Source organism: Onthophagus taurus, chromosome 8 (genome assembly GCF_036711975.1).
Source record: "Onthophagus taurus isolate NC chromosome 8, IU_Otau_3.0, whole genome shotgun sequence".
NCBI classification, from domain to species: Eukaryota; Metazoa; Arthropoda; class Insecta; order Coleoptera; family Scarabaeidae; genus Onthophagus; species Onthophagus taurus.
The window spans coordinates 422,971-450,202 of NC_091973.1; the positions used below are offsets into that span (position 1 = coordinate 422,971).

Here is a 27,232-nt window from a genome sequence, read left to right on the forward strand (position 1 = left end):
GTTTGAATTGAGATGGCGCTCCTTGTTAAAATTATTTTTATCTTATCTCTTAAATCACGAAATTTTTTTGATAACAAATACGCCTTAACAAACAGCATTGTTTTATTACAAATAATATCGAAAAATGAATTTATTGAATTAAGAATATTCTAAAATTATTGTTCTTAAACTATGAACATTTAGTGCCACCTCTTAGACGTTGACTAAACTAATTCAGTTCCACATTGTAGAGAGTGTGAAATTTAGTGCGAGGACCATATTGATCGGATATAGCGAACATTTTTATCATCTTGTCCAAAAATCAGCTGGCGTTCGATGATAATCGGCGATTAATAGTGCGTGGACTAGAATTAAAAACGCTCGAAATGACATAATTGTATGCGGTTTCTTCGAAACGCCGAGCACACTGCGGCTCGGCATCGAGTTTACATAACCTGGTTGCGAAATTTACTCTGTGATATATCCGTGCCTAACAACTTCAAATACTAATCGGAATATTGGAATTTATAACGTGATATATTCAATTGGTAAGATTAAAATAAAATTTATAATAAATTTTTTTAGTATTTCAGAATTTTTAATATATTAATATAGATGTCGTTAAAGTGATGCAATCGATGGTCATTTGTTTCGTTTTTTACGTAACCCAAAAATGTTTTCTTTTATTTAAATGATATGATAATTTAAACGATACACTTTCACTCGCGAGTCGTTTCGCAAAACCAAATCAACTATTATTTAATTGATGTTTAAGCAGTGGAGTAACTCCTTACTAAGTGACATCTATATATATTTCATATATTCTATAACTTAAATATTTAAATTTCCTAAAAGTGTTTATTTTAAGCGTTCTTATCTCCACAAGAAATTGCGGTAAAGTTTCTCGTTAATTATTGAAACAAATTTTGTCGAAAATTTCAAAAAATTTTTTATTTATTTTGTAGCTCTTCATCGTTAAACTGTAAAAATTAAGGGAGCTTGTGGTTTTTAAAAACAGTTTTCATGATGATGTCCAAAAAGTAATAAAAAACCAATAAATAGCTAATTGATTCAGCGATTATCTTATCAGAGGATTTAGCAATTACACATCAGGAAATAAATGATGCTGTTAATTCAATTCAAATTACTCATACATGTATTAAAAGAGCTATATCAAGATAATGTGATTAAATGTCCTCAAAGAAGCAAAGTTTCAAAGCTCACACCTCATTTATTCCTTTTTCGGCTTCTTATTTGCTTCAAGCACTCCTACCCATCCTGGTTAGATAGTTGCTATATATACCATTCACTTCCATCACAGCTTTTGTTGCAGTTAAATCACGTCGAATTAAATAGGTGACTTTAAAAATGTATATAAAATAGAAACTTTAAATTTGGTCGATACATTTTTGACCATTTTGGAGAAAAGAATTTTTTTCATTAATTAAACATCGTATTAAACCAGCGATATTTAAAAATATCCTTATATAAATCGAATTGTTTACACTGGAAACATAAATTATTCATTCAAATTGTTTTGGAGAAAACATTTTCTATCTTTAATCTTATTTTCAACAAACCTCACATTAAAATCGGCGATTTTAAAGTAGCAGCGTAACCCCATTTTTTTAAGATGTATCAACAACTGCCGTGATGTAAATAAGTTGTCGAAATATATCCCAAGCAGTGATAGTTTTATGAATCAAGGTCATCTGTTACTGAAACCTTTCCAAATCTCTTTTGATACCCCGAAAATCAACACATTTATCAAATATGCAATCATATAAGAGATTTCAGTACCTACTCGCCGCTAGATGGTGGTAATCTGGTATTAAAAACAGTTAATGAATGTATTATTTCGTGAAAAAACAATTGCTTTAAATTAGCAATAAAATTTAATATGTCCTACGTAGTGGGGTTTCTGGTGTTCTTGGAATACGAGCAACAAATAGCCGGACGTTGTAGAGGGCACGTGTTGTGACCTGTTTGCTTTCGTTTGAATTCGCGGAGAGACGCTTTCAAGCTAAATTCTAAATAGTTATGCGTCTGGCGTTTGTGGAAATCCCCTTCAGAAACAAATTTACCAAATGAACCACTCGTCTAAATTTAAACTATGAGTATGATCCAACTTGAGTTTTGTTTAAATTTTCTAATATCGGCTTATTGATTCATCTAATAATAAGTTGAATACATTATTACGTATATATTGTGTGTTAAGTATGAATTAGATACTCATTCAGACTCATGATTTATAATTACTAATTTATATATAAAACTGAAAGTGTTTATTTGTAAACAATTGCGGTGATAAACCGCAGATTAATATCGTCCTGCACAAAATAAAAAGACGATTGAAAGAAATATATTAAATAATAGTTCTTTAATTAAAATTGACGCATACTGTGTTTAAAAGGGGGATGTTTATAATTATGTCCGCAAAGCGACAGAGTGGCGCTTCGCGTAAATGCAACAACGAAAACCATTCCTCAGCTTTCAGTTCAGTCGTTATTGTACATCGGTGTAGTTCGCGTCTTTAACACTTGCGCGAACGCAGCGTTTGTGGTAACTTCACGTCTTTTGCTCTTCTCCAACAGTAAGTAATTAATTTTAGTTTTTTTTTAATTCAATATTTTTTTGTTTATTTAAAATGTTTCGGTTATAAATTTTGAAATGGAATTTAGATAATCGGGTCAAAATTTGTATTTTTTATGTAATCTCTTCGAACGTTTAAGGATCGCGTAGAAAGTTATATAGTGTGGCCTGCGCATCTTATATAAGTCAAATAGATAGGGTTGTTTTTTGGTCAAGGTCAATTAATTAATCTTCTTTTTATCACTGAAAATTTGAGATTACTTCACTTCGTCTACTAATTATGAGTGGTAGGTAAAAGTTGAAGGCCTTTTTTTGTTGTTTTTAAAACTTTAACTTTCTGTTTCTTTATTTTTCTTTTCTTCTCGGTCACGTTTTCAACATCTGTTGGTGATAAACTTTAAAGTTGTACCTGATAGTTTAACGAAAAAAGAAAATATATATATGGGCAGTAATTTATGGAGTAGGAAGAACTGAATTGTCTTTTTGATTCATGGTTCATAAATCATTCATGCGACGTCGCGACGACGACAAAACTTTGTAACCAAACGTATCTAAGGGTTAAATTTTAATTGTTTTGCGTCAACTCGATTGTTACAGAAATTTTTACGCAATTATTTCTTTCAATTTTATTCCTATAATGTGATGAAAAATTAATTAGGGGGTTGAAACTTAACTAAACCAATATTTAACCTCGATTTTTTTTTATCAAACAATTAAGTCATTTTCTTATCTACATTATTTTTTATATAATCATTGTTTGATTTCAACACTTGTCATTTTTTAAATATTTACAGGAAAGGAAATTCCAAGAACTCTTACTCATAATTTTCTTGCCCACATCAAATATTAAGGAATTTGTTTTAATTCTTATCGATTCTTTAATTAGATTTATAATTTTTTTTATAAATTATATTTTGTTATTTTGCTACGAGGTAATTTTTGATCAAAGTTTCCTTCCTCTAGCCTTTGATGAGCTAACATCTAACCAGAAGGAAGTGGCTTTGCCGTATCCTGACAGGAGCCCTTAGAAGGTGCTAGCATCTGGCCCGGGATGAACCATGGTTTTTCGATACTTTACTCCTTTTCAACCTGGCTTCTCAGGAAGTTATGCTCACAAAGTTCCAAAGTTCATCCGCTCACAAAGTTTTAACGCTTCTGTGCGCTTTCGCGCACCATTTCATTTTAATCAAAGTAACTCAGGGATTTGAGGTACACAAACATTCAGAATCTAAACCACAAAATCTTTAAATTGGCGTTGGAAAAAATGTTTAGATCAAAAACTGTATGAAATTTGACACAACACTTAATTGATTAATTCCAGGTGTGAACAATGATGAATTTGCAAAAAAAGTAACTTCAAATCGCGATTTAGTTCGCGATCGTTAAAACATAAGCATTTACATAGTATTCAATTTGCACTAACTTTATTCCAATTAAAGCGTTATTTGTTGTTAGTTTTTTGCAACATCGTATTTAATTTAAGAGGTGAAAATGATTTTTTTTTTGACATAATTTTAAATGAATAAAAATATCTTAAATCCTCTAAGAATCATTTAAAATCGTTCCAGAAATCGATGATTGTTTAGAATCCATTCATACCGATTTTCGATTCTAAATTAAACAAATGTTTAGACTAAACAAAAAGAAAGACTGATGAAAAGGATGTTTGTAAATTCATCGATAAGATAAAAGAAAACTAAAAAAATATTTAAAAATAAATATCAGGTTTTAGATGATTTGAAACTCTTCAATTTCTTGTGTTTAATATTAAATATGAACCGAAAATAATATTTGTAATTCAAAATTTCTTATATAACAAATTTAAATTTTAAAAATGGTATTTCTCGATTTTCTTATAAATATTAATCACCCAGATTTGCGAAGTAAGAGAAAATATCTTAAAGGCATAAAATTTAATTAGGATATTTTAAGAATTATGTAATATAGGAAGTCAGAAATGAGTATATCACCGCAATGTATAGTTTAATTAACTCTAAAGAACAATATAACTAGAAAGAGTTAGATTGGTGTTTCATCTCTTTCTCTAGAACTTGCAATTAAATATAAAAGGACATACGCTGCGTTTTAAAAGCAATTAAAGAAAAAAAATTACAAAGCACTTTCAAAATCGTAAAAGTTTTACAACTTCAATAACGAACGAGTCAGTAAGTTTTAAAAAAAGCTTTTTTGTTCGTAGACAAATTTAAAGAATAAATAAATTTTATTGAGTCTATTGACAGAGTTACTGAATGTGTTGTTTTATTTATTTTGTGTAATGGGGCTCGAAATTCCGAAGGTTTGTGAGACGCAACTCTGGTCCAGAGAGACGAAATAGAGCCAAGGTTGGCTGCTTTCTCTTAAAGAGTGCGCTAACCCCTAAAAAAAAGAAGTACGTCTCTGGAGGCGTCCAAAGAGGTGTCCAAACCATTGAAGAGGTGAAACAACGCACCGAGTATTTTCTTTTACGAAAAAACTAATAATCTCTATATTTAGATGCGGGCCATTAAATCTCTTCCTTGTAATTCCATTCTGCGCTCCGTCGAGCGCTCGAAGAGCATCTTAATTTTGTATTACAAGGTCCTTTTGCATCGTTGTGCAATTGACAACATTTAACATGTCTCAACCAAGGATCTTATCGGCAGTTTTTTATTTTAACACATTTTTCGTTTCAAAATTTATAGGTAATCGTTTAAAATTAATAATGTTAATTTATTTCAATTCGAAAGTAGATTAGGAACAAATAAACACATTTGTTCCCATTAATATAATTTACGTCAACGTAACAAATACCTTATCATTATAAAATGGAATTCAAATTACAACTATGATTTTATATATATATATATATATATATATATATACCTTAATACATTATATATTGTTATAAAAAATATAACTTAATTTCTTCCTATTTATTCTACCGATAATGTGCATAAACAAATAAATGATTGTGTTGGTTGTTAGACTAAACTATTGAAAATCTGCTATAAGCCAAGGTGCAGCCTCGGGCGCAACAATTACAATTACAATATTATAAATATCTACAGTGACTGATATACCAAGGCGTTGAAATTATATATATGAACGGATTGAATCAATATTGACTTTATTAAATAATTTACAAATTTTTTTCTTTTTAATTTTCAGTAACAAAATAATGACGAGCACATTTTTCCGAAAACATGGTGAATTTTGCGCTACCCACCCCTGGGAGGTAATAGTTGCAATATTTACATTAACAGCATGTATGTTGACAATGGATAAAGGTCAGTGGCCAAAGCCGGTACGAACATGTCCGGGATGTCCAAATGATGTAAGTTAAAAAATAACTTAAAAAAATTTTTTTCTTTAAATTTATTTTTTAGGGTGAATATAATCCAGCTGATGTGATCTTGATGACGGCCATACGTTGCTTAGCAGTACTTTATGCTTATTATCAGCTGCGGCATCTAAATACACTCGGATCCAAGTGCATCTTAGGTAGGTTTTTCCGATCCGTTCCGTCTGGTGCTTCAACAGCGAAAGCGACAAAGTGAAAACGTTCAAGGTTTGGCGGAGAAAGTGACGACGACGCCGCATAACCGTGAACTTATTTGCGGGACCCCCTTTTCGTCGCTGCTTCTTAACTTATATAATTGCGGGTTTCACCGAGACTAACTGACGCAACGACTGTTCTTTTCTACATTTTTAACCATTTTTACTAATATTTACTCCATTTTTACTTTTTTTTTCAGGCATAGCTGGAGTTTTTACCGTATTTTCCAGCTTCGTTTTTATCTCGACCGTTATCAATTTTCTTCGAAATGATGTTAATGATTTAAAGTACGATATTTTTTAATGTTTATAACAAGAATTAATAATATTTATTTTTAGGGATGCTTTATTTTTCTTTTTACTACTTATCGATTTATCCAAAGCCGCTTTATTGGCGGAATTTGCTTTATCGGCTGCCAATCAAGAGGAAGTTAAAAATAATATAGCTACGGGGATGTCTGTATTAGGACCTACAATTACGTTAGATACAATTGTGGTGACGCTTGTTATTGGAGTTGGCACTTTATCTGGTAAGTAACGATTTTTTTTAAATGAGTCTGGTATTAATCAATGAGGTAGATTTAATTTTTAAGATCTGGCGTATATTAAGAGGTTTTTTTTAAAACAAGGTCTAAAAATAAAGGTTTCTGGTTGAGTCTTGAGACGGTTTACGTTCCAAGAATGATATTTAAAATTTTAATGATTTTCCTTTTAACCAAAAAGAAAAATAATAAATAAATAGATTGATTAAAAATGTTTAAACGGTTTGAAAATCTAAATGTTTTGGAAAGTAATTAACGAGGCGAGACAAAATCCGAGGAATTTCTAAAAAAAGTTAAATTTAGAATCGAATCGATTATTTAAGTTTCTCGTTCATTGCTAAGGTTGCGTTTGAAGTTTTTTTAGTATAAATATTCATGATATATAAATATTCTTGAACCACCTTGAGATTATACAATTGTTAACACGTCTGTAACACGTTACTTCATTACTTTCATCGGGATTTTCTCTATTCACTTTCACTATCTCCGGTTGAAGAATTGAAATGTAAAGAAAAAAATTATATCGGACTCGCGCTCGACTCTTCTCGTGTAGGTCAATAACATCTAAATTGTCATGGATTTATTAGAGGCACTATGCGCTGCCGGATATTTCGGGATCTAACAGGAAGCCCTCAACGGAGATGGGCAGCATCTGATGGCCCCTTGTTTTATTTTTTCTTTTTCGCGAAATTACTTCGTTTACCCGACAAACGCTATTTTAACATTTGTTTGCGTTCCAGGAATTTATCCCGTTCTGTTTAGCAAACACGTTGCGCGATTCCAACACGTAAATCCTTTTCTCGCTAAATTATTTTAAAACATACACCCTAACATTTACGTTTATTTGCACTACTTCAAAGTTATAACGATATTTTGTGTTCATCCGACGCCATAATATTTGCATACGCTCTCTTAAAATTTACGATTATTTTTGTTTATATTTCATTTTTAAGGAAATGCATAATACTCTATGTGTTCGTTACATCTGAAGGTTACTTACCTGAGTATTTACTTGTTTACGCAGTGAATAATTGAAGAAAAGATTTTTTTTTGTATGGTTAAAAACATGAATGCTTACTTTCACGAAGATCTTTCAATGCCAAGTAAAAGCAAACGTCTTCTCTTCTTATTCAGAGATAATTACTTCTGAAAATCTTCTTTTATACTAATAGAAACTTTTAAATCATCTAAATTTATTATTTTGTTTTGTTAGTTTGAGTTTAGATTCTATATATAAAAATATTGCTCCCTAAGGTGGTTAGTTCGTCGAAGATCGCTCTCAACTAATGGGTTTTATGAGTACTTCAAAGATTACTTGGGGTAAAAATATAACGAAAAAATTTTTTTTGTTATATTTGCTTTAATTTTATTTCTCTCATCTTGTAGCAAAAAGATTCTATTTTAAAATAATATTAACATATATAATTTTTTTAGGTGCTCATCGTTGGGAAGTTCTTTCGTACTTCGCATGTCTTTCAGTAATAGTGAACTACATAGTTTTTATGACTTTTTACCCAGCGTGTTTATCATTAATCTCAGAGGTAAATAAAAATTAATATTGTAATAATATTTTTATACAACAAAAAAATGTATTTTCAGTTATCAAATCTTCGTATAAATTACCGCTCGATAATTTCTTTAGCGTTAAAAGCTGAAGATCACAAATCAAATCCGGTTGTTCAGCGGGTTAAAATCATAATGTCCGTGGGTTTGATGTGCGTACACGTTCATAGGTAAGTTACTCATTGACAAAAATGTAAATTCGAAAAAAAGCTGAAAGCGGAAGGTTTGAACCCCGACCTTAGCTTATCTCGATTTATTTTTAAAACCATTTTCTTTTTCTTCTCTATTATTACGATGGTTTATTTACAGCCGGTTACCGTTTCGGGAGGATTTACTCGGTGGCAACAATCCGAGGGCCGTTGAGCATTTTGTGTCAAATAACACGGAAGATACAGCGTTACATAGCTATATTATGAAGTAAGTCAAAAAATATATATATACAAATAAAAATGTATTAAAACAATTTTAGATGGTTGACTTTAAGTGCTGACCACATCGTGATATTAATTTTATTACTCGCTTTGGTGGTTAAGTTCATCTTTTTTGAAAACGAAGAGGAATTCCAACAAATTCGTAGCCAATTATCGCAATCTGGTGAACAATTTTTGTTGAATCAAAAAAAGACTGCTCGTGAAGAACGCACATCCATTTTAAGAAATCGATTTAAATCAGGGATGCCATTTTTTATCAGCGATGACTCTACAAGTAAGTAAAATTTTCTTCTTTATTAATATTTTTCTTTATTATGTTTTTTTAATTAACATTTCAGCAACAGAAGATAGAGAAGTTCAAACTGAATTTCCGTACATCGACTCAAGCGATGTAGAAGTGAAACCTTCAAAACCGAAGGATCCGCGTCCGTTAGATGAATGTTTAACAATATATAAATCGGAGTGGGGTGCATCAACTTTATCGGATGAGGAAGTAATTCGATTGGTAAAAAATAAAACGATAGCACCTTACCAGTTAGAAAAGGCCGTAAATAACCCAGAACGCGGTGTTGGCATTCGAAGAAAAATTTTTGGTGAAAACGGAAAATTCGACGAAGCTTTAATTAATCTCCCCTACAAAGATTACGATTATAGCAAAGTTATGGGTGCTTGTTGTGAAAATGTAATCGGTTATCTTCCAGTGCCAATCGGTATAGTAGGGCCATTAAAATTGGATGGAAAATTAATGTATGTGCCAATGGCTACTACCGAAGGGTGTTTAGTAGCTAGTACTAATCGTGGGTGTCGCGCGTTGATACAAAACGGCGTAACCAGTCGTATTGTTAAAGATGGAATGACGAGAGCTCCAGTTGTTCGATTCCCTACACTTGCTCAAGCTAGCGAAGCTATGGCTTGGATGGAGAACCCTGATAACTTTACGAAAATCAAAGAACATTTTGACTCAAGTAGTCGTTACGCAAGACTCACTCGATTACATATCAACATCGCGGGCAGACAACTTTTTATACGATTTGAAGCGAAAACTGGCGACGCAATGGGTATGAATATGGTCTCAAAAGGAACAGAACAAAGTTTAAGATTCGTACAAAATTCATATCCGGAAATGGAAATTTTAAGTTTGAGTGGAAATTTTTGTACTGACAAAAAACCTGCTGCTGTTAATTGGTAAGTTAAAAAAATTAATATAAATTTAAAAATAACAGAAAAAATTGTTTAGGATTGAAGGCCGTGGAAAATCGGTTGTATGCGAAGCGATAGTTCCAGCAGCAGTAATATCAACGGTATTAAAAACATCGGTAAAAACTTTAGTTGATGTAAACATATCAAAAAATATGGTGGGTTCTGCTATGGCTGGGAGTATAGGAGGGTTTAATGCCCATTCTGCGAATGTTGTAACGGCAATATATATAGCGACGGGTCAAGATCCAGCTCAAAATGTCGGAAGTAGTAATTGTATAACTTTGATGGAGCCTTGCGGAGAAACCGGGGAAGATTTGTATATTTCGTGTACGATGCCGTCGATTGAAATTGGAACGGTTGGTGGAGGAACAATTTTGGCTCCGCAAGCTGCTTGTTTGGATATATTGAATGTGAAAGGTGCGAACATAGCAAATCCTGGAGAAAATGCCAAACAATTGGCGAGGATTGTTTGCGCAACGGTTTTAGCCGGCGAATTATCTTTAATGTCCGCTTTAGCTGCTGGTCATTTGGTTAAAAGTCATTTAAAGCACAATAGATCGTCGACAACGATGAGTGGAGATGTAGCAACGGGTAAAAGTCTATTTATAGCGCCTTGTAAAGATAATGTTTAGAATAGACGTTGTTTAGGTTTCGGATGAATGACACACTTAGTTGTTATTAATTTTTTTATGCGATATTACCAAAGGATTTATTTTTCTCTTATAGCAGCCTGTACTTAAATGTGGTATACCTCAGAACCGTTTTTCTATGTACATAAATATCTATGGAATATTTTCCTTCGAACGGCTGTTTCTTTGTAAATAGTGATTAATAACTACTTTTTACTGTATTCCTCATGTGATTATCAAAATCAATCACACCATTTTCTTGACGCATAGTTTTAGTTTCGATATCAATTTTAAATTAAAACTGCATGTTAAGAAATTAATATTCACGTTCGGGATGAGTATGATTTTAAATAAAATATTTTACTGGCAATTTTATTTTTTTGTTTGTAATAAGATTTTATACATTACTCGAATATAAGGTTTACAAAAAAAATATTTAAGCGCAATCTCTTCTTCAATGCTGTAACTAACAATAATACAGAAAGCAAAGTAACATTTTTACAGTGACCTGAATAAATATATAGAAAGACTGTTAGATTTGACTATTAAATAAGAGGGGACGCTTTAAAATTTTCTTTTGCCAATTATAATAATTATTGATTACCAAAAAATATATATTTAGAACTCTGCAAAGTCTCATATTTACAGGTGGTCTGAATAGATGATGATCAGATTTTACTATTAAATGAGAGGTGGCGCTTTAAAATTTTCCTTTGCCAGTTATAATAATTATTGATTACCAAAAAATATATATTTGGAACTCTGCAAAGTCTCATTTTTACAGGTGGTCTGAATAGATGATGATCAGATTTTACTATTAAATAAGAGGTGGCGCTTTAAAATTTTCCTCGATTATTTATAATAATTATATTGGATGATAGGTGGCGCTCGAAATGTTTTGAATCACAAAGTACTTCTTTTCTTTTTCATAATTGTATAAGATGTAGGTAATAAGAAATAACACAATAAATTAGGAAAATTGGATTTTTTATTTTAAAATATAATAAGTAGGAAAGAAGAAAAAACAAATATCGTTATTGCTTTATTATTGTTATAATTACGAATTAAATATTAAAACGGAACGAAATTAAATTGATATACAGTAAAAATGATACAATTAATGAATAGATCGTTTTTATTTTCTTAATAATCTGACTGGTTAGCAAGGAACAATACTGTGCTGTTTCAAAACCTAGACATGTTTGATATGTAGGGGATCGCGTGTGACTAGGTTTTAGGTTTTATTTTAAACGTGAGTCGTAGTCGTTACGCAGTCCTTGCGCGAATGGTACGGAAAAATGGAAACGTTGTTTGCGTCGTTTTTTTTGTACATCATCAAAGTAAGGTCGGCAAATAAATATTGTATTTGTAATCCTCATGCAATGTCATTCTTACAGCTAGTTTTTTTCAATGTTTTTTGTTTATTTTTTAAAATGTTTTTCTAGGTAAACGATCAGAACTAAAGTACTATCACATTAAACGCGAATGTATTTTTGGCAACAATGATAATTCCTTACATATCCACAAAAATTTATTCGATATTTACTCGCTATTTTGCGAAGGCGGGCGCGCCTTAAGACGCGTTTTCGGACGCGCCTCGGCGAAAAAATGGTACATTTATGACTTTTTTTTGAAAATAAATAGATGTTCGCTAAGTTTACTTGTATAGAGTAATACGAAAATGACTGATACATGGGACAAAAGTAGCCTAGCTAACGTAGTAAAGTCGTCTTAACTACCGCTTCTGTTTTCACTTTTCTTTATACATTGATATTATGACGTAGTTCGTTTAGATAATGATATGGAATTTTTTTTACCGATAAAAAGATAATAATGACAAGTTGAAAGTTTTTTATACACAATATTGCTTAGGTCTTGTGAGCTCGAGGGTGAAAATAGTCGTTATTTTTTTTCTTTTCCGTAATAAAAAAAATAAATTAATACTAAGCGAAAGGAAACAAAAAATCAATAGTCGTAAATGCAACTGACGGCTTTGTCAACATTTGAAACTGGCCGTCGATAAAATTCTAACAATAATCGTTAATACAGAGTAGCAATAATAATAATAATAATAGAATCTTTTCTTTTGTAAAACTTACTTTGGCGACAATGGTTATTTTTTTTAATAATGCGTAGGGTAGAAGTCCATCCGCTTCTTCGTTTCCTCTAACAGACAACCCTGTAGGTAAAATTTAAAGAACTAAAGGGCCCTACTAAGTACTGATTATATCCATTCAACTAACAAGTAACAGTACATAAACGCAACGCACTTCGTCTACAAACCCACCGTTTTAACATATCTATATACACACTGCTGTACAAGTAGTAGTAATAGTAGTAGTCGAGTTTTGATCTGTGTTTTACGCACACTACTCAGATATGCCGTCGTCGTTCATCTTTCCGTCGCCCATCATACAATGCTTCCAACATTCCATAGGCGACTCCAAGAGACATCGAAATAATAAAGATATAACATCGTCCGATTTTTTTTTAATTCGCGATTTTCGCTCACTACGCGTCGATCACGCTCGGATCGCTATGATTCACGTTCACCGTTAAATCTTCCGCCATTCCTTCACCGTGCCCATCTTCCATTTCCTCGTACTCCGAATGCATCTCCCTCTTGATCACGTGATGCACTGGTTGTTGGTCCTCCCGCTGCATATGATGGTCCTGTTGCATTATACTCTCTTGTTTTATATGAAGGCCACCATTTAAAGGTGACCTAAATGAAAACCCATACAAACAAATCTCATAAGATTTTTTTTGTTAACAAATATATTTGAATTATTTCTTTTATTGTTATTATTTAATCATACAGGTTTAGGAGATACAACGTCAATCATCAAATACCTATGTTGTATAAATCCAACAAAATTTAAATTGGAGTAAATTTTATGAAGTTAATAGGAAAACTGTATCTCATAAATCAATAATGATTACTATATTTTTCATAAAACATAAATGTTTGTTTAGAAATACCTCATGTGGTCATGTGGTGGTGAATCGGACCGTTCTCCTGGTCGGGCGCTCATGTTGGCCCCGGATAGGTACGCCAGATTCTCCTCGAGCAGCGAATTCTGCGAATACTGCCACGGACTCCCTTGATACGACTCGACACCGCTAACGTTTTTCGAACGTACCTGTATGTTTCCCGTCAATGGATCACCGTACATCGTGGGACTGTGGTTCATCGTTGGACTCTTCGACGTTCCGCCCCTGAGAAAATCATGAATAATGAGTACTCAATTTCTTATATAAACCAATTATATTAAACATTAACACACATAGAAAAATTTTATAAAAAAGTTTATATTTTAAGAGATAGAAAAAAGAGAATTCAAAAAAGCGAAATTTGTTTAAAAAAACCTACCGTTTTGGAGGGGGGGTATCGTTCTAGTGAGGGCAGATAAGTGCTAAAGACTTTCTTTTGGACACAAATGTTATTTATTTAATATTTATTTTCGTATAAATGTTTAACTAATAACATTTGTTAGCTACATTACGGCCGTAGTTCCTGTGCGAAATATCATTTACCTGATTTTCAGCTTTTCCGTCCGTGGGCTTCGTGTCTGACCGAACCTTTTTCCGTGAGAAAAGTGTTGGGGCGGCCGGATAAATATGAATTAAAAAGAGAGATAAACCTCGCACAGGAACTGCACACGGCGCGCTAATTAAAGCGTGCAAGATAAAAAACATTTAGAGAAAGATAGAGTCGAAAAAGGGTCGACGGGGTGAAAAAAGGGGGCTTAAAGAGATTTAATTACGTTTGGGTACCTCTTTCCTTGCGGCGTCGGAGCGCCGACGTTTATGTGTCGGCGCGGTCGGTCTCTGCAGTCGTTATTAGGGTTGTTGAGTAAACCACCAAAATCATCATACATAAAGTAATATATTTTTTTTTCGTAAAAAAATTTTTTATATGATGATTTTAGTTGTATACTATTTTTTATTAAGTAGCATAACCACATTCATACTGAACAAGCAGGTTCTTCTGATTTGGTATTGAATTATCTTTTGTGTTATCTGGTAAGAGCGCCAACCAACCTAACATTCTGCAAGCTGCCGAATTCTACGTTCATCTAACATGCGGACTTGCGAGAGCAGGTGTGATCTTTTCTGTGGTACTCTGGTGTACTTAGGTGTGTTTTTGTAGTATATTGGTGTATGTAAAAAAATATATTTGGATCGGAGCTAAAAAATAATCATGCTTCGATCGGATGGCATCGGCCGTAGACGTTTCGGGTTCATGCATAGGTAAGCATCGGCTTTATCCTCTAAAACGGGTCGTAAATAAAAGATGGCGAACTGGCAAAGAAAATTAAATGGCTGGGAGGAGGCACGCGGTACTTGCTGACGACGACCGATCCGGGGATCTCCCCTTTTTTTTGAAACCCCTCTTTCCCCGGTCGAGCGCAATTATATTTATAGCGGAAGATATCCTCCAGTCACCAAATGTGTGCCTTCGGTCTTTATTTGCGAATTTTCCGGGGCGCAATCTGACCGCGGAATTAATTTCCCGTAGAACACCCACCCCCGGCGAAAAACTGACCCTTCGCGTTTTCCCATCCAGTATTTGATTTTCCTTCATTTTCCGAACGCGATTAAAACCACCGCGAAAATCAAGAATAAACTTTATTTTTTTTTTAATTATGATTTTTATTTCTATATATTTCTAATTAAAGGAGAAAAAAAATAAGAAGCTTAAAGCCGAGCAAATTGCATTATATTTCCTAGCTTATGAGGTAAGTAGTCGCGTCGCGTCTATGGTATAGTGCTTACTGTGCGCAGTGGGGTGGAGTAGGTGACGGGGTGGGATCATATTTCCGTGGGCGGCCACGCGACAAGTGGCGCCGCTTCACAAATTCGGCGTCATCAACCATCCAAAATGACCCAAAGTCGTCCTCATAGCGCACAAAACACTTGTGGAGTGATAGATTGGTGCGAATCGCATTCTATACACCCAGACCCAAGAAAAGAAAGATCACAATCAAGTCAGGTCAAGTTAGCGTCTTCCGGCACGTGACGCCAGGTGTATACCTTCCCAAGACTCCACGTCGCTTTTAGTTTTGCTGGTAGGCCTCTGCGTCATGCTGTTACTGACCTCGCAGTCCCCAATCACTCGAAACGTACGCTCTAAATCCCCACGCATTCAATATATCACTCATTCACACCCGGTCGAGTTCAACGAACGAACGCATGCGTTGTGAAAGACGGCGCAAGCGCTCTACGATTGCGCAATTTTTCGCAAGCAACTACGAATTCGTCCCAAAAACCCCACCGCCCTTTCATTTAAAATGTTAATAAATTGTTAATAAAAAAGGGGGATAAATATATAAATATTAAAAAATAGATTAATAGAGTAGTAAAAAACCCACACTAGACGAATACATAAATAGATATATAAAAGTGGCAAAAATATCGGTTTGCAGGGCATCAGCGACGTACCCTACGACTGGCTGCACCAGGGGCCCTGAGGAACACCGTTGAGGTCGTCTCTTGTAGAATTCCACTTCGTCTACGGTCCAAACGGCACCCTTAACATTTTCGACCCTCATGAAACATTTGTGTAGAGACAGGTTGTGTCGTACGGCATTCTAACAACAGATCAAACACTCCCAAATAAACAATGCGAGGCACTTCATCGAATTCGGCAAACTTTCGTCCTAAGTCCACTGGGGCCGGCCCAAAAATAACAAGTGCCGACTGGGCCGGCGGCCGCAAAGATTTACCGAATTCAAGTTTTCGTAATCGAACGAAAATTAAATCAAACTTAAAATTACTTCGCGCACACAAGTATTAGTGCACTTCAAAAAGAATTAAAAAAAAATTTTTTTAATTAAAAAAATTAATAATAAATAAGTAATAATAAAATCCATTTCTTCGTAGTGCTCCTGGCCCTGAAAACGTAGTGAGCTACCCAAAAAAATACTTTACCAAAATAGATGAAATTTTATTTTTTTTTATCCAAAAACCAGAACGTTACTGTACCTTCCAAGTTGCTGCGTTCCTTCGGAAGTAGCAAAAAGTGTTTTGGAACCAGTTGTATATTTCATTGAGTGTCAACTGTTTGTCTGGAGATTCTATGATAGACTGGAAAATAATATTTTTCAATTTGTTGTTTATTATTAGATTAATTAAGGTCGTGTAACCCACGAAGATTATACAATAATTAAGCAATTAATCAAATAAATTACACTAACTTTTCATCAAAATCTCAAGATTGAACTTGTACACTAACTTTTGCATCGCGGTGTACATTGATATAAAAACTTGCTTTAATCGAAAATTGTTTTAAATAAAAGTTGTTTAAAATTTGATTTGAATTTAATTTTTTAAATACAAAATACTAAAATTTTTAAGGTTATATCACATATTGTTGTTATTATCGATAGTTATTTAGAATAAAACTCGGAATTATAATAATATTATTCATTATTGCTTCATGTACTTGGTGGGTATTTTTTTTAAATAATGCGTTTATGTACTAAAGACATAGAAAATAGAAATAGTTTGTATAAAAATTTGAAAAATATTTTGTTTGTGCATACCTGTCTGATGAGTGAGGCGTACGTGAATGGTGGCCTGACGTCGGCGTTCTTGTAGAACTCCCTATTCCGTTGTATCTCTGTGAAACGTAAGAAAAAAATGAGAATCGTATAATTTCAAGACTGTGGGCGCCCGCGCTAAGACTATACTTCTATTTCTAGTGCAAACAAGTGTAAAAAGTATCCCATTAACTCTCTGACTACACTTTTCCCACAACGCCGGCCGGCGGAGGGTAAACAAAGAGGCCGTTTTAACGTCCGTACGGCCGGCGATCTCAAATATTTAACCAAACAGATGTATAGTTTGAAATTTAGTATTTCTATACCTTGTTGGACGTCCAGTCCGGCCCGTTCCAACATGTACGGCAAGCCTGACAGCGCAGCGTAAGAGAACACGTGGCCTAATTTAGAAACGGTCTATACAGTTCGCGGGATTACCGCACTTACCACCTGCTAGTGAGAGTGCACTCTTGTCACTGATCCGCCTCCTGATAGGACCCGCTACGTTTGAAGCTGACGAATGCAGCACCGGTGACCTTACTGCCGACACCAAAGGACCCATCGAAACGGGAGGTTGAGGATGGACTCCACCGAGAGGAAGTTTCCCCCCAACAGCAACGCCACCGTCCTTCAATGGTTCAGGGGACCCTAACTGCTTCGATAAGTGCAGGTGATGCATCATCGCCTGCAACCTGTCTCGTTCTTTTTGCAACTGGAGCTCCAATTGTGACACTACTTGCATCTGCACTCTAGCTTGAGCAGTCGATCTGTCGTCAAGGGTGTGCTCTGTATTCAGATGTCTACAATTCGATTAGAAACAAATCTATTTTTATGAACATTAAATGGGGGAGATTTCAATTAACAAAAAAAAATAAAAATAAAATTAATTATTTCATACCAGTTTCGGTTTATGTAATCTTCAGGAAATAACAATTTTATTTATATTGATTGAATAATGTCGGGGTTTACCTCGAAATTAGATGTAAAATAAAAATAGGTATTTAAACAAAAAAAATAAAATAAATAAACAATAGGAAGATGGGTGTTTTAAAGATGATGAAAGCGTGTCGAAGTTAAATAATTCAAAGGCGTTTAAATAAGAAATAAAAAAGGGAGGCGATAAAGCGTTTTTCCGGCGGTCCCGAACCCGCAATTAATTTCGGTTTATATTTAGTCCTTCGGCGCCCGTTTAATATGTAAAGGAAAAGGGCGCGCGGGGTGACCGTCAAATTACAATATTCCAGCGACAAAAGAAAGTCAACCTGGAATAAATTAGGGTAGCGACGTTGTTTAAAAACTCTAATGAAGGGATGTTTTAATTAATATGCAAGACGCTCGATCGGGCGGGATTTAAAAGTCAATCTCAACGTCGTCTTCGTTGACGTCGGGGGGAATGTGGTTGCGCGGCGTCGGCGTCGGCGTCGACTTACTTCATAAACGCAGAGAGGTCATCGCAGATCACCTCACAGCCCGGCCATTTGCATACACCGTGTCCGTAGAGGTGGTGTACCCTGTCTGGGGTGCTAGTTCTATCGATTTTGTCCTCTGTATTCTCTTCCCTTTCGCGACTCGAACGTCCCGGCGTCACAACTCCTAATAAATCTGAAGAATCTTAAAAAAAATTTTTTTTGCTAAATAAACATATTATTATTTAGTGTAATATTTACCATTAACATCTGATGCTGCTTTAGAATTAGAAGATTGTTGATCGCCGGTGAGTTCTTGCTTCCAGGGTGACATTACCTCACGGGGTGTGACCCCTGCAAACGTAAGGGGTAGTTGTTTTAGGGCGATATCTTTCCAAATTTAGCGTTGGCAGGCGGAGACAGAGTTTCACGTGCGTTTAAAACGTCGGAGAACTTGGGGTGGTGAGGTGGGTGAAGAGGGCGCGGGAAGGACGGGCAACTGCCAATTGTTTTAACCGCACGTGAAAGTCGCCTGTCCGCATACGGGCGTCCTGGAAAATTCATTCGGCACCGGAAAAACTGTGGAAGACCCCCGTCAATATCGGCAATTAATTATTCGAAAAGTGGCATTGCCCGGCGTCGAAGGGTTCGATTGCTAATGAGGGTGGGACAGGAGGGGATTGACAAGTAGGTACCTACCTTTCCACCGATCCCGAGTTCTTCAACTGCGTGAATCTCTGTCTCTCGCTACCGCGTTTTTTTAGTTTTAATTATTGACTTTGATATTATTGCAAATTACATGCATGATCTTTTAATGAACTTTAATATAACTGACTTTAATGACAATTAAAAAAATCTTGTAGATTTTCCCAAGAAAAAAACTACTCTTCCTGCCTTTCTTCCTACCTGGACCTTGTGCTAACATAAGAGGTTGCATCCCCATCCCTTGGTGTACAACATACTGTCGTTGTATCAATTGGATCTGTTGTATGAGCTGTTGTTGTTGTATAACTAGTTGTTGTAAAGGGCCGGAGGAAGCTTTTTTCTTATCCCCACTTTGAAGTATGTGTGTCTGCTGGATAATGTTAAGTTGGAGTTGTTCTTGAAGTTGCTGCATCGTTTGCTCGATTTGTTTCTTCCCTAACTCGGCAAGTTGATGTTGCTAAAATAATGCGCATAAAAACCTATCCATGCTGAAATTTGCGTGCTGTAGGAACCCTACCTGTTGTTGCTGTTGTAGCATGCTATGATGTTTCATAAGCTGCTGAAGTTGATTGGGACTTAAAACGTGCTGTTGTAATAATTGCTGCATATGGTGAAGACCGGGCACAGGTGAAGGTAACATCTGTGGCCCGGCGGATGACTGAAATTTTGAGGAACTTCGATAGAGGAAATTTTGACTAAAACTACAAAATACGGTACTTGTGATACTGGAACAGTCGTGATAACCGGCTTTTGTACGTCCGGTGGCGTAGCCGGAGAGTGATCCTGCACCCGGGGTTCGCCACTTGGGGGGCTGGAGTTTCCATTTCCCTTAATCTCCCTATCTTCCCAAGCCCGCTCCAGGTCTAACTGTTGTTGCTGCTGGTGTTCCTTGAGCACTTTTTCTAAGGAGGCAGCCTGCTGAAATGAAAGCCCGAAATCCCGGGTTAATTTCCTCCAAAAACTATCATCAATTAGTCGGCCCGGTTCGACGGGGCCGTTGTTTAGTCCTCGCGAGGGGACCGTATATAAATGGGGGCATATGGCGCTTCGACAGTGGGGATTCGATAAATTAAGACCTCCCAAGCTAAGTACACCGTAAAGTGTGAAATTCATACCGGCAGTCCGGCAGTGAATTATGTCCTCTTGACCATGTCTCCCCATTTGTCAAAATTGCGAAATATATATTACGTTTTATTGCTTGGTATTAAGGCTAACGCCCTCCCTCCCCTCTCACGCTTCGACGGATACGCAGCTACCCTCCTTTTTATATACCCCTATACTTTGAAATTGTATTTTGAAACGAACTTTAAGAACAATGTATTCGATTTTATACTATAATAAGTTTACAAAATAATTATATAATATATATATATATAGAGAGAGAAAGAGAATATAGATTTTATTAGAAATATAAGGGGAACAAAAAGAGGCAGTGCGAAAAAGTAAACACGAAGGAAATAAAAAAATCGGAATACGAAAGTATCTAAATATGAATGGGGGGCGGTTAAAAAGTGGAGCGGTTGATTTTGATATTCGCGATGCAAATTTTCTTATTCGAGAAAGTGGCGTTTAGGGAAGGGCACGGTGGTACGTGGTTCGAAGAGTGTGAGGGTATATAGGAGAGAGGTGGGGGCGTGGTGAGGTCCGGGGATTTTTTAAAAATATCACCGGCCGCCTATCGTTTCATTTAAATTTTCAAACAAAGTGCCCTCTTCTGAATAAACATATTTTGAAACCCCGCGTAATAAATATGCACAAGTTCTCATTCGCAACTTTATATCAAATTTCCATAGTCAGAAAAACGGACCAACCCTTTTCCGGGGTTATTTATTATTTTAAGAACGTAAAAATGGATCTCTTTTCATAGAGGGCGAAGTTTTTCTCCTCGGCCTCTTTGTCCCAAGATTTATGGTTATTATTGTTTGGTAAATTATTGTTATTATTGTCCGTAAAAATATAAAATTTGAAGGTGGGGGGGAATGATGTATGCCTCGGACGGACGAAAATACCTGAGAGGGTGGAAGAGCGCGACTTTTCGGGGGGAGGTGGAGCCGTTTTGGGGGTGGCATATTCTCATTAAATCTTTCTAAATTGCACTCCGGGTCTGCCTAACACCATTGGTATTCACTGCGAGAGCAGGCCGGTAGAAAAAAGTCGGAAAAAAAAACTTCTTACCCCCGATCGCATAATTCATATGCAGAGAGCCATGTTTTGCTAGCGCCCGGCAATATTATTACCATATTTTTCACATAATGCGCCACTGTATATGGGTTTTATTTCATGTGACATCATCGTAATGCATTTTAACGTCTCAGCATTCATTGGGGCGTAAGCGCGCCGCGCTTTTTATTATAAAGAAGCACGATCTCGCAGTAAATATTTGTTAGCTGCGGTTTTTGTATCTTTCTCCCTCCCCACGGTTTCAACCCTGCCCTGCCCCCGAGGCGACAATGAAATTAGCAAGACACCTCACCCCGAAAAGAAACGCAGAACTCAATCGAATAACGAACCGGAATATAAAATTTTGACGGGGAAAAATTTTAAATTCCATGTACAACCCGAACGCGACCAAGTCGATTTAACAAGTTCCAATTCTGGAAACATTTCTCACTCAACCAGAAAAACCAGTTCCATTTCTAAATCGAAGTTTATCATAAAATCATATTTTAGTTATTATCATAGTAAAGAAAAGTTCGAAGTATCATTACTTGCAATGGCAAATAGAATTAGGAATTGGATGTACTAAGCCCAAGAGTGTCATAAGCTTCCAAATTGAAAATTTTGATTTTCTTAATTTTTTCTATTGTAACATGTGCTGAATGACCTATAGACGAGGACGAGTACAGACAATTCAAATTTGGCAATAGCAAAAAAGCTTTGATGATAATATCTATTTATTTAAAGTTAGTTGAAGATTGGCAATGACTGTGGATGACAAATTAAAAGAGTACAAAAGGAGATTTGCGGGTGTGGGGAGGAGAGGGGTTGAGTGTTGGAAAGTTGGGGAGACTGTGGGTATTTTTCGAGGTTGAAACGAACCAGAGGGGATGAGAGGGGTTGGCCTCGGGTGAAAAAGAAAGGCCAAGATTGAGTTTATATAATTCACCGTGCCGCTAATTGATATTGAATCATTTATACGCGGAAAACAGTGGTGCCTGTATTTGTAATCGGGGCAGTGGCGCGACGCCGCGGGGGTGGCTTATTATATTACCGGCGCAGACAATGGTCTCGCGTCCAAAGACGAGGGGAACGGTATTTTGCCGCGGAACGAAACGGTGCCCCATTCAATTCGGTCCCTTAATTCCGGTCCGATTTAGATATCCACCGATTGGCGGTGTCGCTCATTTTTTACCAACCTATCTCTCAATTACGGCCCCCGTAACAATACACCCCTTTGCGCGTTTTTTATTGTTCCCCGACGTTTCGGACGTCTCTCCAATTACGACCGACGTCCGTTTCTCTTCTCTTCTTATTCTTTTCGACCCAGACGCCATCCATTAGCGTAATTTATTAGAAACTTTTATTTATACTCCCCCGTAGGTAGAAATAAAATAAAAAAACGTAAAAGCTCGGAGGAAGTTCGATATCTACGGGAAATCGAGAAAAAGGCAACAGAATCGGAGAGAATCGAGGGGATGTCGAGTTTTAAGCTTCGAGTTTTCGAGATACGAGCTTTCCTGTTACGGAACGTTGTAACGTGTAGCTTCGATGGTCGTCACGGCGCAACTGTAACAGCGTAACAGGGTCGAGGGAAAGCCCCTGCTGTTTATGCTTTGTTGTGATGCTATATATATAACACAACGAGTATACAAAGTTCACGTGGGGGTTGGTCGTGAACGCAGTGCGTTTAGAGAGGTCGTAGGGTGAGCGTCGCGTTGGATGCCGTCGGGACGTCGCGATTTGTTGCATAAATTATTGTTTATTTTACCTTTAATGAACGCGACCGATTGTTTCGAAATTAACCTTGTTTATTAATTTATTCGAGCAAGTTATATTTGATCGCGCGCCCGCCCGATTGTTTTTTCCCCCGTTATTTTATAATTAGTAAGTAATTATGAAATTTGTAATTGCAAAAATTAACGTGGTACCCTACCAGTTTGCACAGCCGATATTTCCGAATTTTACATTATTTGCACTCCCACTTATATTGCGCAAATATTAGTTAATTTATTGTTTTAAAAATGTAAAATCTCAAATAATAAATTCAAATAAAATTAAACCAGCCAGCAAAATCGTTTATTTTACTTTCCAAATTGTTAAATTACCCACCATTATCAAAAATTAATAAGTTTTCTTTCGCATCCAATAAAAATTATCTAAACACTCACTATTTCTTGACTTCATAAATAAATACCGCTTTTTTTTAACACAACGTCAACGACGTTAAACACTTAACTTTACAAAAACAAACTATGCAAAGATTTACGATCGCATGATGGAAAAACTCCTGTTTTATTATTGCGCATTTTCCTTTTTTTTATTATAAATGAAAAATATGTTATAATTAAAATAAAATAAAACGACTAAATAATTATATTCATTAAACCAACAGAATCAACGCTAATATTAAATATTACATCGAATAAAAACAAATCGACACGGTCAGCATAAAACTATAAAATTTAAACGTAATTTTAAATAAGCATTAAATATTCGTTTGTTATTTTACAAATTATAAGTTAATAGAGATTTAGCCCAAAAATTAATTAAAATTTTTTTTTTAATTTTTTAATATTTTTAAATACATTTTCTTAGGCCTGAATTATTTCAAAAATATTTTTAAATATTTTCTATTTTTTTTTAATATTATATATATAAATATATGGGAATTTTAAAATGAAGATAAAATTATTGTTGGAGATAGTAGTAAATTTGTAAAAACTTGAAATGTAAGCAAAGTAGATGTGAAAATTACCTGAGCAAAAGAGGCGAGCATACGAGTCTCACAGTACTTCATAGAGGCGGTTGGCGGGCGTCCGCGGTGGCAGAGCGTCACAACACCAAAACACAACTAAACACATAAACGGTAACAGCGTCTATTAATTATTTCTTTTTCGGTAGAAAGAACAAGAGTTAGTTGTGTTGTTGCGCAAAAAGGGTCGTTGAAGTCGCCGGGACGCGAGGACGCGAGGACGGCGCTACTCGTAGGCGGTACAAGCGCCGGCCCAGATGCGCACCGAACTGCAGTTTGTGTTGTTTGTGTGTGTGTACATCCAGCAACGGGATCGGCGGAGGAGGCGGAGGAGGCGGCCGAGGCGTCGGAGGCGTCGGAGGCGTCGGCGGCGACGGCAACGCCACGGCACGGCGCAACACCAGGCACCTACCACCTTCCAAAGCCGCCTACATACCTCCTACCACCGAAACGCTTTTGCACAATAAGACAGAACACTACAACTACTATCGAATAATGTGCGAGCTTCTCCCGCCGTTTTAAACAAAACTAAGGGGGGGCACCCGCCGGAGGGGTAGTTTTCGACGGAGAGGGGCACCCGCCGCCGCTGCCGCCACCATCCGCCACCTCCCCGTCGCCCCGTTGCACTGGATGCGGGAGCTCTGGAAAGGTAGGGGTGGTTAGCGGAGGTTATCGCCGCCTTTTTAACGTTCCCGAAGACGCAGAATTAAAGTATCGATCGGGGCCGCTTTTAATATTAAAAATCGCCCGCCCCGCACGTCCCCGCGCAAACCGTCCGAGACTCAGCGCCCTCTCCCCGCAGCCCCGCGTCGCGGTGATAACAAAAATCCGCCCTTTGGACACTTCGAAACTCGAATTATACCGATATCCTTCTACGTTTTCCGCCAAATTCGCCTTTTGCCCGGAACCTGTCCCTCTCTTTGTCACCCTCCGCCTTATTTCCAATTCCCAAATCATTCCGCGAAACCTCCCTTTCCTTCTTAGATTCATTCTTCTCGATTCGCACCCCTTAAACACCTCAAAAATCAACCAAATTCGCCCTTTTTCTCACTTAAACCTCATTTCGTAACCTCTCTATATCCTCTTTTACCTTATTTCCAATTTTTAAATCGCTTTACCAAGTCTTCATCTTTTAAAAGACTTTATTTCAACTACACATTAAGTTAGCATTATGAAGTTGGGAAAAAAAATTTAGACATGTATGAATGATGAGATGAGATGAGTGCAAATCATGCTGATTACTAAAAAAATGATGGTCCACTTGGAATAAAATGAACTGGATATAAATAGGATAATTCTCGGTTGAAGGTGAGAAGTTAAAAAAAGGGGGAAAGAAGAAATATATGACGTTCCGGGGAGGGTCTGCCGCAATCAGATGGTCCGGCCACCAATGGAAGCGGCAAAAGAAAAATGAAAAGATTGTATCAAAGAAATTGCTTTTATTTCTGGGTTGACACCCGCCGATTTGTTGAAGCATCAACGGCCGTGAATATTGCCAAGAAGGGGCCACACGTGTCGTCTTATTGACAAGTCCGAAGTACTGGATATTGTATGAAAATGATCTATCGAAGGGGCAGATATTGAATACACCCCCAAAACGGTCTACAAACGAAATTAGGGCTGATGACGGCGGCATTTAAATAATTCCGCTCTTTGCAATATCGGCATTCGGAGGTCGGCCGCTTGACGGTTTTTGTCGTCCTTAACAATTTGCCCCGACTGGAATAAGTGGCACCCGCTCGACCATTAGCCGAGAACGCTGTCCATTTGGCAAAGGACCGTAGCAGCGTCAGCATTCTGTCCTATCTCCCTCCGTGGCCAGGCGTTGTGGTCACCCGTCGCCATCCACGAAACCTCCGTAAATGCTTCCCTCATCCCCCTTCCTCTCACCCTTATTATCATATCGAATTCATCAACACATCCAGTTTTTATCGATTCTGGCGACGTTAGGGTATTTACACATCATCCACCTCTAAAACTGCATCTGACGTTTTCCGGAATTGATCTTTCCTTTTCCCTTCGTCATCACCTGGTTTTCTCATCACTTTACAGTAATTTCTCCAACCATCTTCTCTTGTTATTTTAAACTTCTTTATTTTCATTTTTATCTTTCTGGCAAGTTATCAATTTTGTCAAGTTAATTTTCTAAAATTACATCTTATATCAACAATTGAGTTGATTGAGGTCCATAATTTCTTGGAGCTTTTTTCCTTGTTATTATTTTATTGGGAGATGTTAGGCAATCACCAGTACCCGTGGTCTACCTCAATGATACGACATAATTTTCTTGGAAAGTCAAAATTAGAATACTGAGGAGGTGCATTCATGAGATGTAATGCATTTTAGAGCAAATTTAATGTAATTCCATTCAGCCGTAAATTATTTCTTTCCATTAACTTAGTCGTTTTGATTTTTGAATCCAATTCTGCTTGTTTGAACGATTATTCAGAAAGATGAAAATTAAATAAATCATATCTCCCAAATTAATTGAGATATAAAACTGAGATGTAACGCGTTTCAAAGCAAATTTAATCTAGATTTAGTGTGCCTTAAATTGTTTCTTAGATTCTATAAACTTCGAATATTTACTTTTTTGAATCCAACGCAGTTCGTAGTTATTGAAAAGGATGGAAATAAAAAAATCATATCTCTAAAATTAATTGAGATATTAAAATGAGATATACAGCATTCTAAAGTAAATTTAATCTATTTATTTCTTAGCTTCCATTAACGCGGTCGTTTTGATTTTTTGAATCCAATTTTGCATGATTGAATAAAGATGAAAATTAAAAAAATTATATCTGCCAAATTAATTGAGATATACAGCATATTAAACAAATTTAATATCCAAAATTAAAGGAGATAAGTATATGTATAAGTAATATGGAAATAAAAGAAAAGTCTATGTTAATGTTAGTTGACGTTGATAATTTTGTATAATCCCAGTTAATTCCCTGAGAATTTCGGTTAGTTGGCTCCACGAGGTGTCAGTTAATTGTTTACTATCGGGGTTTGGGCAAATCGATTTTGTTATTTGTCGGGGATTAGGGGTAGCTTCGATGGACGTACTGTTTGCCTTCGAAACAAGTGTCTAAAACAACCCTTTCTATCATGGAAGTGTTAGATATGTTGTATTGGGATTATTATTGTTTCTGTGTGGTTTTTGTGTTTGGAAGGAAAAAAATTCCACCCCG

General features: G+C 36.1%; 2 protein-coding genes across 19 annotated transcripts in view; one reads left to right on the forward strand and one right to left on the reverse strand.

Annotated features, from left to right (window-relative positions):
• Positions 1 to 140: 140 nt before the first annotated feature.
• On the forward strand, positions 141 to 10,840 carry LOC111414153 (3-hydroxy-3-methylglutaryl-coenzyme A reductase-like). Of its 2 annotated transcripts, none has more exons than XM_023045348.2 (11): positions 141 to 527; positions 5,719 to 5,884; positions 5,937 to 6,051; positions 6,306 to 6,393; positions 6,445 to 6,635; positions 8,082 to 8,188; positions 8,247 to 8,380; positions 8,520 to 8,627; positions 8,680 to 8,915; positions 8,980 to 9,826; positions 9,879 to 10,840. In XM_023045348.2, exons 2-11 carry the CDS (start codon positions 5,729 to 5,731, stop codon positions 10,471 to 10,473), a joined length of 2,577 nt encoding a protein of 858 aa, XP_022901116.1. In that variant the 5' UTR covers positions 141 to 527; positions 5,719 to 5,728; the 3' UTR covers positions 10,474 to 10,840. The 2 variants fall into 2 exon arrangements, with proteins under 2 accessions (XP_022901116.1, XP_022901117.1); XM_023045349.2 differs by lacking the exon at positions 141 to 527 and adding an exon at positions 2,467 to 2,572.
• A 659-nt stretch (positions 10,841 to 11,499) lies between these two features.
• LOC111414154 (forkhead box P) overlaps positions 11,500 to 27,232 on the reverse strand; it is a 48,261-nt gene continuing 32,528 nt past the window's right edge. For 3 of the 17 annotated variants that reach the window (XM_071199081.1, XM_071199094.1, XM_071199093.1), the window contains 13 exons: positions 24,042 to 24,137; positions 19,844 to 20,044; positions 19,644 to 19,784; positions 19,328 to 19,583; positions 18,683 to 18,775; positions 18,446 to 18,626; positions 17,463 to 17,815; positions 17,342 to 17,416; positions 17,019 to 17,095; positions 16,459 to 16,560; positions 15,250 to 15,422; positions 13,451 to 13,689; positions 11,500 to 13,205 (listed from right to left, as the gene is read on the reverse strand). In XM_071199081.1, the coding sequence (XP_071055182.1) occupies positions 12,982 to 13,205; positions 13,451 to 13,689; positions 15,250 to 15,422; positions 16,459 to 16,560; positions 17,019 to 17,095; positions 17,342 to 17,416; positions 17,463 to 17,815; positions 18,446 to 18,626; positions 18,683 to 18,775; positions 19,328 to 19,583; positions 19,644 to 19,784; positions 19,844 to 20,044; positions 24,042 to 24,137 (2,211 nt within the window). In that variant the 3' untranslated portion in view covers positions 11,500 to 12,981. Of the gene's footprint in view, positions 13,206 to 13,450; positions 13,690 to 15,249; positions 15,423 to 15,915; positions 16,065 to 16,458; positions 16,561 to 17,018; positions 17,096 to 17,341; positions 17,417 to 17,462; positions 17,816 to 18,445; positions 18,627 to 18,682; positions 18,776 to 19,327; positions 19,584 to 19,643; positions 19,785 to 19,843; positions 20,045 to 24,041; positions 24,138 to 27,232 lie in introns of all 17 variants that reach the window. The other 14 variants (XM_071199087.1, XM_071199089.1, XM_023045361.2 and 11 more) reach the window with 14 other exon arrangements.

Coding starts and splice junctions, on each gene's coding strand:
- LOC111414153 (XM_023045348.2), top strand. CDS start 5,729: ATGACGAGCACATTTTTCCGAAAACATGGTGAATTTTGCGCTACCCAC. Junction 8,628..8,679: donor TTACATAGCTATATTATGAA/GTAAGTCAAAAA, acceptor AAACAATTTTAG/ATGGTTGACTTTAAGTGCTG. Junction 9,827..9,878: donor AAACCTGCTGCTGTTAATTG/GTAAGTTAAAAA, acceptor AAAATTGTTTAG/GATTGAAGGCCGTGGAAAAT.